Here is a 12,103-nt window from a genome sequence, read left to right on the forward strand (position 1 = left end):
AATCAGTAGGTGTTGAGTGTGTGGCAGAAAGATCAGCAGAAACAGTGAGCCCATTAGACAGTATTATGATCTAATGCTAATCCAGAATGCTCGGAGTTTGGAGAGTTAAATGCTAGGCTTGTGAATGCAAGTAGAACTGATGAAAAATCTGTTATAGAACATAATGTGTAGCTGAAATTAGTATTTTCTGATGGAAAAATGCCCAAGTAGAAAATATATCAGGAGAAAAGTGCGTTTTGTTTTAAAACACTGTAGGACTGGTTCATTTTTAAATTTGGTAGAAATGCATCCAGGGACAGCGAGGCTTAAACTCCTCTTTCAGATAAACTTAAAAACAGCCAGTTAGAAACTAATCTGTGAGTAAAAAAAAAAAAAAAAAATTCTGAGGATTCATGGAAAGGAAAAAAAAATAGTTTGTTGTTTTCATATTAATAAATACCAATAATGTCTGACTTTTATAAACTTTATCTCATTAATTCTGCCATTTCAAATGCAATTTGTATTTTGACTAGCTACATATGGTAACTGTTCAAACAAGGAGTTTTATTTCTTATTTTTTTATATTTAAGCATAAATGTATATGTAAATAGCATCTTGAGCAAGTGACCGTCATGGCATAATGAAAAGGCAACTTATTATTATTTTTTTTACCTGCTGTACCTTTCCTTTAAAATTTATTTAGCATCCCTGAATGATAATATAGACATGTACTATGAGGTTTTCTCTTTCACTTATTCTTAGTTAGGTTCTCTGTTGCATCATGTCTTAAAATAAAATGTTAATTCAGAAACCAAAGTGCCTAAGCTAGCACACAGCACACTCAACCAGCACTTCATCTTTGTTCATAGACAAGACTCCTCCTCTCCCAAGGTAAGGCCGGTGATGCATTGGACTCCCCAAGGTGGGGATGACCTGGAGAGATCCCAAATAGTGATAGCATTGATTTAGCATGTCTTGTGCTTAGAACTAAGTGTCTAGCATGAACCATCTCATTTTATCTTCACGACTACCTTCAGGGGAGGTGTCATTAATATCCCCACGTATCAATAGGAAGTGGAAGCTGAGACTAGGGCTTTCTTCAAAGTCCCACAGCCCATAAGCGTGAGACCTGGGTTTGTATGCCAGAGTTTGGACTTCCAAGCTGCACCTTTTCACTGTTCTGCCCTCTGCCCTCTGCCAAGCAGGCCTGGCCAGTCGTGCTGGGAAGATGACTGGGATCGTCACTGAGATGCTGTGAGGGTACAGCGTGGAAGACAGTGTGGAGGGTGAGACCTAAAGTGTGAAGTGAGGCAGGAAACAGAAGTCAGAGGCAGGTCAAAAGCCTAGGAATCTGAGAGCAAGATGGACTTGGCCGCGAGGGACCAGAGCAAAGGGTTGAGAATGTGCCTGTGGATTTGGAGAGAGGGATATTCAGCAAGAGGATGGGGAAGTGACTTAGAGTAGCACCAGAGCACTTCCCAGGGTAGAGAGTAAAACTGTGGGAATGGTGACCAGACTGAAGAATTTAATGCTTTTTCTTGAAGAGCATTGGTATTGGCTGCACATCTGTTTGGTTTGTAATACCAAGCACAACTAGTGAGCGCTGTTCAGCATGACTTGTCATCACAAGGCAAAACTATTCGTTTATTTTGCAACTGATTTTTGAATCAGCCATATGCTTGGTCCTGCCGTCAGCACTGGAAATGCTGCCATTGAGATAAATAGTGACCTGCCTGGGAGCTGCAGTTCGGTTGAGCAGGTGTTTCAGTTTAGATGTTCTAAGAGGTTTTTCCAGGTCACTTCGTTTGAACTGTGCTCATGCCAACCCCATTACACTTTATATACACCTGTGCTATTTCCATCACATCCCAATGGCAATCTCATATAATGTTGATTATTTATTTATCTGGGTGTGATTTAGCTCCCTACCCTGCCCATCTTCTCTCCGCCCCCAAAAGCTGGAATGCAAGCTCCATGAGAGCAGAGTCCTTGTCAGTCTCCTTTGAGTAAAGACTCAACAAACTTTGTGAATGAGAGAGTGAATGAATGAATGAATGAATGAATGAAATATACTACCTATACAGGAAAATAAGAAGTCTGTTATTCCCATGAGAAAGCCTCGTGGCTTTTTCCTCTTGTGAGAACAGAACTGCTGGCATTATTCATCGATGGCACTTTAGCTTTTCTGAGCAGAAAATCTCACCCTCACCAGGGAGCAGGGTTGCTTTCCAAGGACTCAGGGCGTGGCAGCAGCTCTGTTTTCTGCCTGAGTCGCCGGGGTAATCCTTTCTCAGTGTTCAGCTTCTTGTCTTCCAGGATCTTACATCCTTTTTCAGGATCAAGGGTGAAGTCTGGGGCATTGGGCTTTTGACCTTAGCAGGGACTCTCTTAGTAGTCTCAAAACATTTAGATAAACAGATGGCAAATTCAAAACGAATTGGCAGTTTGGGGCATGGATAGCTTGAAGGCAAACATTGGCTGCTGAAGACATATTGGGGAGGAAAGCCATGACCCGAGGGTGTCTGTCTTAGGGAAAAGGGAGTGTCAAGAGAAAGCGGGACAAGTGACAAGTAGCTGAGGCCATGTTTCACATGTATCTTCTCTACGTCTGCCACTCCCAGAGCATAGAGTGTGAGCTTGAAGACGTGGCAGAGAACATCTGAGGTGGAGGGTACCAGACTCACATACTGGAGCCGGGGCGTGCATGAGCTCACAGCTGGAGTGATGGATCTTATTCTGCATGACACATTAGGATGATCTGTGAGCTCAGAATGTGAGTGTGGCAGAGGAGAGGCCTGATATCGCACATGCTCCTCCCCACTCCCCCAGTGGTTACTTAATAATGTGGACTATATTAGTGTATATTTTCAGTTTCCAAATTTATACATCAGAACACTGCCACTAATGCTGGAGACAGGCTTTCTGCTTGTGTGTAGCGTGAGGCCTCGTGTGGTGATTCTCTGGACCTTTCCAGTGGTTTCAGCAACCCTCTTAGCATGGCGTTGTCAGGCTAGTGGACATTTTTCATGGTGACTGATTTCCGCCGAGTGCAAAAGAGAAGGCTGCAAGGTTTCCTGAAGGTTTCAGCCAGATGAAAGGGAAGGGGGCGATTGCAGAGGAACGGTACAGAGAGGGCTATCAAGTCCAGTCCACCACAAAGTGCTTCAGCATTTTCCTCTAGAGTCCAAGAGAGCTGTCTGGGCATGGGGGCGGGGACAGGGGACATCGGAGTGGGTGAGAACGCTCAAAGAAAACCGGAGGAATGAGTAAAAAAGAAAACAAACAAACAAAACAAAAACCCAAAGAAGCAAAAAACCCAGAGTTGGCAATCCTGGAAACTTTGATTTTCAAAAGTCAGATGATGAAAAAGTAAATAATAATAATAATAATAATAATAATAATAAAATTTAAGAAAATAAAACAACAACAAAAAAAGCTGATCTAAAATGTAGGTGGAGAAATGGATGCCCTGTTATATTAACCCCTGATCAAAGTATGGCAATTGTCAGCAGTATAATAAAAAAAATAAGAACAGAGAAATGACTCCATGAGGTACTGTGATCTTAGAGAGCTGTTTTAACACAGGGTTAAAGATAGAGAGCAAATTATAGTGCATGGAAAGAAGCAAATAACATAGATTTTATGTTAATTTATGTAACCGCATTCACTAGTATTATATGAATATTTGCTATCTGCCTGCAGTTTTTAGGACTGCAGTAATTAATTGGAAGCAAACTACGATGCCTAATTTTATCCATGATTTTCTTTGAATTTCCAAGTAAATTAGATTCTGAAACATGGGAGTTTTCTTACCTCTGTTTTCAGGGCATATGAAAGCTATGGTTGCACATTTTAATGGGTATAGCCTCATGACAAATTTATTTTGCAAAGATTAAAATAACTTAATTCATTGTGAATAAATCAGATCTTCTTTAAAGTTAAGCAAAAGAATACTGAGATGATTGAAGGTCTTTTTAAAATTAGTTTCATTGAAATACAGTGACATGCAGTACACTGCACATATTTAAATTGTGCCGTTTGCTGGTGTGAGGTGTGTGCCCCATGAAATCGGTGTGTGGTGAGCATATCCATCACACTCAAAAGTTTCCTGTTGCTGTCTTGTCTTTTTAACCCTTTCATCTTTGCCTGCAGGCATCCACTACCTGCTTGTTGATAGTATAGATTAGCCTGCATTTTTCTAGAACTACAGGAACGGCATGAATCATACAGCATGTGTAATTTTTCTTCCTTTTCACTCATGCAACTTTTCCGGTTCTCCCATGGTGTTCCATGTATCAACAGTTCATTTCCTTTTATTGCTGAATAGTATTTTGTTGTATGGATATACCACCCTTCATCCATTTGCCTGTTGATGAACATTTGATTTATTTCTTGTTTTTGGCTCTTGGAAGTAAACTTGTTATGAATATTGTGTAGGTGTCTTTATAAGGATATATGCTTTGTGCAGGTATTCTTAAGATATAATTCTATCATATTTCTTAAGTTATGAAGGTGTAGAGAGGCACAGTTAAAATATCTCTTACTAGCGATTAGAACAAATCCAAGTTTCTTCTGTGCTTTGTGAAAAAGTTAGGAAGTGCCTAGTAGCATAATCTAAATTTTTTTAGTTCCACCCCCTGTCCCTAAGGTGTGTTCCATGTACCAACTTTATTGCTGAGAAGCTGCCTCCTACTACTGATCTCTTTGTGTTTTGCTCTGTTCTTAAACTCTTTATCTTTTGTCTTCCTTCCCTCCCTCCCCCAGTTACAGTTTACATTAAATATGATTTTATATTAGTTTCAGGTGAAAAGCAGAGTGGTTAGACAATCATATCCTTTACAAAGTGATCCCTCTGATATTTCCAGCACCCCCCCTGGTCCCATACTTAGTCATCACAACACTACAAACTATGTTTCCCATGGTGTTCTTTACATCCCTGCTAATTTTTAACTGCTAATTTGTACTTTATAATCTCTTCACCTTTTTTACCCAGTCCTTCAACTCCCCCTCACTTGCTTTATCTGGATATAACTATTTGCTTAGGAGTTCTTGTCATGTTACCCACACCTGACTTCCATGTCCCCAGACCTCTGGAAGCCAGCTGCCTGCTTAGGTCACCACTGCCTGATATTTTTGTCACCAACCTTCAACTGGCCCCTCACCACACCCTGCTTATAGGCATGCTGATCGGGCTTTTGCTATCTGATGATTGCTCCCTAAGTGTACTTTCTTCTTTATTCCACACTCCCAGACTCTGCATCGGGCCCATGTCTGGAGTCTTCTCTTTGTGCCATTTGAGCCAGTCCAAATCCCAGAGTGTGGCCGGATTGGCTCACTTAGCCTTGGGACCTGGCTCCTCTGGGCTCTGGAGAACTCCAGCACACAGAGGTGCCTCTGTCCTGCCACAGGCTTGGCTCTGAAGGGTTGTTCCCAAATTCACAAGTTCCTGCAAGGAAATGACACCAGATATGCTACTGCTGTTGCCATCTGCTGGTGGCTGGCAGAGTTGACACAATGTTGTTCTGTCGCCCAGTTTGCTCATATTTAGGGGAGATTTCCACTTAACGTCTTGTGAAAGAATGTCTGCTGTGCACTTGCAGTTTGTACTAATTCTCAGACCTACGTTCTTCTCCATCATATGCATCAGCCACAAGGATCTTCTTTGTGGTCCTTGTCTCCACCTTAGGGCCTTTGCATTTGCTGTCCCCTCCTAGACCACACTTCCCCAGATCTTCAAACAACTGGCTTCTACCATTAGCCACATCTCTGATGAAATGTAATTCCCTTTCTTGATCATACTATACCCCTCTTACCCAACCTGTCAATTGTTGTCTTACTCTATTATGTTTTCTTTGTAGCATTTATCATTTACTAAATTTCTTTCACTTTATTACTTGTTAACTGACCTTCTTGTCCTATACACACCCACGTATGAATATAAGTGCCATGAGAGAATGGGGCAAGGTGTTTGAAGTAGAGAGCAATGGTTATATGGAGCAAAAGAGATGCTCAGTATATACTTGTATAAATAAATACATATAGTGCCTCTGTCTACTCAGTATATACTTGTATAAATAAATACATACAGTGCTAGGTGGCTCATGGGATTCAGAGAAACATTTAACTTACTAGGTTCCCAGCTTATTATAAAAGGATATAACTCAGCAACAGCCATATAGAGGAGAGGAATAGGGCAAGGCAAGAGGAAAGGCACCAAGCTTCCATACCCTGTGCAGGCCCCACCTCCTCACATCTTCAGGTTTACTCCCCACCCTCAACCTCCCCAGAATTCTCTGAATTTTGTCTTTTGGTTTTTAAATATATATATATTTTATTGATTTTTTTTTTTTTTATAGAGAGGAATGAAGAGGGATAGAGAGTTAGAAACATTGATGAGAGAGAATCATCAATCAGCTGCCTCCTGCACACCCCCTACCGGGGATGTGCCCACAACCAAGGCACATGCCACTGACCAGAATCCAACCTGGGACCTTTCAGTCCCCATTCCGACGCTCTATCCACTGAGCCAAACAGGTTTTGGCTGTCTTTTGGTCTTTTGGAGGGTTCATTACATAGGCATGATTGGCTACCCTTCTGCTCTAGGTGTGAAAAACATGCCTCATCTTTCCCCGTTGCTGTTGCGAATGGGAGTGATGTTCTTGAGGTACCGCTGGAGTAAGCATTTCCAGAGGCCCCCACAGTAAGATGAGATGTGGTAGAAAGCTTCATTTTTGTGAAATTATATCCCTGGGTTTCCAAAGTCCCAATTTCCTTAGTCCAGTCATAGAAGTGTAGCTGGGGCTTCAGCAGAGTTAGAATCAAAGCCAGTGCCCAGAGTTTCCTTTCCATGTTGGAGCTGGTCCAGTTCAGCATCCGGCTGGTTGCAGTCCATTGCTCCATTGTATGTGGAGTCCACATGGCTGTGGGCCACATGGGACAATGCCAGAAAGCCACGTGTGAGCTCTGAGCCAAGCATGTCAAGAGCTAAGAGCATGAGAGAGATGAGAGAAAGAGAGAGGAAGGGGGGAGAGAGAGAGGGGATTTGTTTTTATTGGGAAGTGTAACTTGTGGGTCAGAAACTATAAACTTTATGTCATTGTGATTAAGAGCAAGGTGCTGAGCCAGGCTGTCTTTGAATTCTTACTTTCCAGTTGCTCCCTTCCTCAGGAAACAGCGAGCACCCGCTATTTGCAGTTCTCCCCATGAGCCTGCATCTCCTACTTCAACCTCTGGCATCAAGCACTGGGCTCATATCTCTTTGGCTGAGATACATCCTGCTGGAACCAATTCCCAGCTGCCTCTGCCTGCTCCCAAAGGCAGAACTCAGCAGGCATAGGGCTTCCGACCCAATCACTACTTTGCATTTTTGTACCATTTCTAGTCCATGGAGAGGTTCATTTTCAAGCCTGCAGATATTTTTTTTTAGTTTTCCCATTTAATATTTTATGTGTCATCACTTTGTGTTTGGAGTGGAGGGAATACATCAAAACATGAACTTATCATCACCCTAACCAGAAGTTTATAATACCTCCATAACCGCTAAAAATAAGCACAAATCTCAGAATCATCTAATCATAGATTTTTGGAGTTAGAAGAGATTTTCAAGATAATGAAAGCCAATAACTTTGTTTTATAGGTGAAGGAATTGTGGTCTCAGGAAAGTAAGTAATTTACCAGTGTGTTCTCTCTATATGGTGGAGGCAGGACAAAACCAAAACTTGCATGTTCCCTCAACTGTCCTTTTGTCATTATATTCATTATCATAGTTTTCCCTATATTTGTATGTAACATTTTTTATTCTTAATAGAACTCAGAAACTAAATTAGAATATAAGAATTTAGAAAAATGACATCGCATGTTTAACCTGATAGAGCATGTTTTCTTTTGAAAAGTATCAAGGTAAAAGTAAGAGCACAGCGTTCACTGCATTGAACTGAATATATTTTCAGTAGAAGGCACTATGTCTTCTGACTCTGTGGATTCCTGCTGCATTTGGTTTCCTTGACTTTTTGGAACTTATCAGGATGGGCCCATCAATAATGGTGCTGATACTTCCAGCCTCTGCCTGCACTGGGTCTGAAAATGAACTGTGATGAATGGACGTGGCCTGTGTGTACGGTGACAGCCTATATTTCTGCTGTCATGTAGAAATGGCAAGTAGTTTAATTTTGGGGGGAAAATTACTAAAAAAGAGCAAGTATTCCTTTTAATTAGGATTTCTTGCCTTTTTTTTTTTTTTTTTTTAGGCTATGACTTTAGATTCTGATGTATTTGTTAAAGCCTTTGGAATTGTTTTATTCTATTTCTAGATCTTTTAGCTGTGCCTAAGCATCCGTATGCTGCTATGGAGAACTGGGGACTCAGTGTTTTTGTGGAACAGAGAATACTGCTGGATCCCAGTGTGTCATCTCTTTCTTATCTGCTGGATGTCACCATGGTCATTGTTCATGAGATATGTCACCAGGTATGAGAAAAAAAGGATCGGGTGTAAGTATCACTGCACGTTATTGAGAATGTAGAATGATTTCAGATACTTTGATTAGGACCTTTGATGTTATCCTCCCAATTAAGCTTTAATAATAGAAAGAGCACTGGGTAGTTCTTTCTAGAAGATATGTCGCTTTTCTCAGGTGACAGCGAAAACAAAAGCAAACACCCTGATCACAGTGAATAAGCAACTGTCATTCAGCTTAGTGGAGGTGTGGGACAGGCACTGCCTCTTTTGAGACCCAAGCTAGTCACTACTCCTTGTCAACCTCCCTTTATTTTCTTGCGATTATTGGTGTGCATATATGTTAAGTGCAGTGAGGGAGATGATTTATTGCATTGCTGCAAGATGAGGCTGAGTTTTGTGTACATGTCAAAATTTGCTTTTGCTGAAATCAATTTGTTACTCCCGTTTTCCCGTCACACAGACACTTAGGAAGTCTCTCACGAACTCCATCATAGACTCTTTGTTCTCCAATGATTGAGATTTTTTTGTCTCGGTATGTGTAGAAATTTATATGGAAATTAGCCAACTTTGTAGTGAAGCTAAGATAGAATTAATTTCATTTTGATTTTCTGCGCTTTCTTACAATGAGTGGAAAGTACTACAGAGGTTTCGCATTGCTTATTTAAATCTTGATACTAGTGAAAGGGGAAAAAAAAAAAAAGAAAGCAATACCTGGTTACCAGTAACTAAGAATATTTTCTTAAGTGAAAATACCAGAAATATCATACCTATGATTTCAGCTTTTTAGAGACCCAAAGCCCTTTTTAAAAAGCTAGCAAAGCTTAAGAAAGATACGGAAAGTGCTGTCAGTTAAAGAAGGTGAACTGCTAAATGCTAATACCTGGATACTGACTTAATGATAAATTGGTCCAGGCCACATGACCATTTACCTAAATGTCAGCCTTTTGCTGTGAGCCTGTAAGATGTCTGTACCTGTCACGCCGGCGGGTTGGACATGTGTTCCTTGCCTCAGAGACTGAAAGGAATCCGTGCAGAGGTAGCCAGGCCTCCTCTCCTGCGCTAATGAGAAGGCTTTCCAGCTCAAAATACAATTTTGTTTGAAACAAAAGCAGTTTTCATTTTGGACATCCCTGGATGCAAGTTACTTGTACAGTTCTGTCTAAATAAGGGCATATTGGTGATGTCATCATTGTTCCTGGAACTGATTTAATTTGTCCTTTATTCTGAGATATTTTCTTGTTGCCACTTGGTAGTTAGTGTCAGGCTACTGACTGGGAGTAGGAGGGAATGCACCGGTTGCTGGGAGAAATATATAACAATTTCCACTCTCATTACCAAGTTATTTTCTATATTGCCCTCTCTTCCCACCTATGTGTTGTAATTATTTTTCTTTTATATCAGAAGATCAGTGTTTATTGAAAGAATAATATATGTCAAGTACTCAGCACAGAACCTGATGGGTAGTAAGTGCTTCAGAAGTCGTAGTAAGTGATTGTTATCTCCAAATGAGTCACAGAAAGACGTCACAGAAACCCATAAATATGAGCACTCTCCCCACGCGGGAGAGTCTGCAGCTAGCGGCCTGCTCTTCCCACAGGGCTGCCCAGTGAGAGGTTCCAGGGAGGGACAGGCTCCCCGTGGCTCCTCTCCATCCACAGGGAGCGGAGGGGAGAGCTTTGCTCAGAGGCGCCAAGCTTCCAGTGCCAGTTTGCACTCATTAAAAACCTTCTTCTGATGCCAGTCAGGGCAAACGGCGGCGTCATGGGGCAAACTTGCTAACCTGCATCACAGCCTCGCACTTCACCTCTGCCACCGGGGTCTCATCGAGAGACCAGTGTACCCCTCCCTTCGTGAGGCCACTCTCCGACCCTCCCTGACAACCCCCAGGCCTTGCCGCTCTGACTTCCCAATTTAAGAATCTGTCATCTCAACCATGGCACTTGGGAGCTGCCAGTTTTCTAACTCTTCTGTGCCTCCGTTTCCTGTACAAAATGGGCCGGAAATAGTATTTACACTTCAGGATTGTTGAGAGGACTGAAAAAGTTTCCCCAAGGAAAGCACTTAGAATACTGGTAGTACATGCTCAATAAAACTAACTGTTATGACTGTGGTTTGCCTCCACTGCTGCTGAAGCAAACTCCCTGTAGCTTTGTCTTATTTTCTGAATGTTTCCTTCCCTTCATCCTATGAGGTGGACCTGATTGGCCCGAGGCTTCTCCCTCATTTTTTGAGTATCTGAGGGCCTGGGTGGAGGAAGAGAAAATACTCTCTTGCCTTTATCCCTTTTTGCTGTTTCCAAAGAACTATCCTCTCTATTAAAAAACCTCCAGCCCCTCTGAAGTGCTTGTTCTAACCATTTTCCCCACTTTCTGTCTTGCTCCCGTACCTACCATTCCTCAGGTTAATACAGCTCACATGCCCCCTTAGCTAAGAACTCCTCTGTGACACATTGCCACAATTCTTAAGACAGGTTTTCCATTTAAAGCAGAAACGTACATTTTGGTCATTAATACAAATATTTTCAATGTCATTTATGCTGTGGTAATCAACATATCCAGTTTCCTCTTAGTTGTATTTAAGTTTAGAGATCTTGCGTGATATTTTGTCAATTTATTAATATTTATTTTCAAATTTTATTTTTATTGTTGACACTATTACAAATATCCCCCCCCCCCACACACACACACACACGCACTCCTGCCCTCCTTCATCCACCTCCATCCAGCCCCTCCTCCCGTTGTCTGTGTCCATGGGTTATGCATATACAATATGTTCTTTGGCTCATCTCTTCACCTTCTTTCATCCAGTCCCCCTCCCACAGCTCTCCCCTTTGCCAGCTGTTAGTCTGTTCCAGGCATCCATGTCTCTGATTCTATATTGTTTGCCAGTTTATTTTGTTCATTAGTTTTAATATTGAAACAGTCACCAACCTCTTTACCGTAGCTCCTGAAGCAGTCTGTATAGGATTTGATACTTGTCTACCACTTCCTCCTCCTTCCTAAGTAACTCATTCCCCCTTCTAGTGTTCACATTCAGGATTGCTCAGATCTGTATGGCATCCTATTGCCCAGGGCTTTCTCATAGCTGGCTCCTTCCTATCATTAAAGTCTGGGCAGAAATGTCATCTGCTTAGAGAGGAGCTTCTTGCTTTTACCATCTAAGACAATCCCTCCCCAGTTCCTATCACACTTTATTAGGATTTCAGATTATGTTGGTCATTTGTTTACTTATTTTTTTATTTTCTAGCTCACCTCATTCCCCCTGCCACCACAATAAAGTGCATGATCAATTCATCACTGAATCTCATCTTTAGATGGCTCCTGGAATGGAATGTATTTTTTTCTTTAATGAAAAAGCAATTCTTTTAAACTTTTGCTGAACTTAAACAATGGTTTCAGAATAAGGCAACATGAGCTAATCATGATGCCTTTTTTGTTGTTGTTGTTTTTTAAAGGATCTTAGCTATTTCTTTGGCCCAACCCCTCATTATAGAGCCTTGAAGAGAGTCAGGTGGTGGCATCTTAAAAGCCCTTAGCTCCTTCAATCAGCTGCCTTTTGCTCTGAATTGCTTCTGCCTCTGGAAGGCGATGCTTCGGCACTTCCTGTGATGCTGCTCACTGCCTCTGAGGAAGTATTTTCCATCTTCGGCCATCTCAGTCCGTTGAAGAA

The 12,103-nt window shown here is 41.6% G+C and overlaps 1 protein-coding gene across 1 annotated transcript in view; it reads left to right on the forward strand.

Moving 5' to 3' along the window:
- The window catches only part of TRHDE (thyrotropin releasing hormone degrading enzyme), a 370,535-nt gene that overhangs the window by 177,010 nt on the left and 181,422 nt on the right, over nucleotides 1-12,103 (forward strand). Inside the window, exon 4 of the mRNA XM_036456184.2 lies at nucleotides 8,289-8,443. Coding sequence (XP_036312077.1) covers nucleotides 8,289-8,443 — 155 coding nt within the window. The remainder of the gene's footprint in view (nucleotides 1-8,288; nucleotides 8,444-12,103) is intronic.

The sequence above is a fragment of the Pipistrellus kuhlii genome, unplaced genomic scaffold, assembly GCF_014108245.1.
Source record: "Pipistrellus kuhlii isolate mPipKuh1 unplaced genomic scaffold, mPipKuh1.p scaffold_m20_p_3, whole genome shotgun sequence".
NCBI classification, from domain to species: domain Eukaryota; kingdom Metazoa; phylum Chordata; class Mammalia; order Chiroptera; family Vespertilionidae; genus Pipistrellus; species Pipistrellus kuhlii.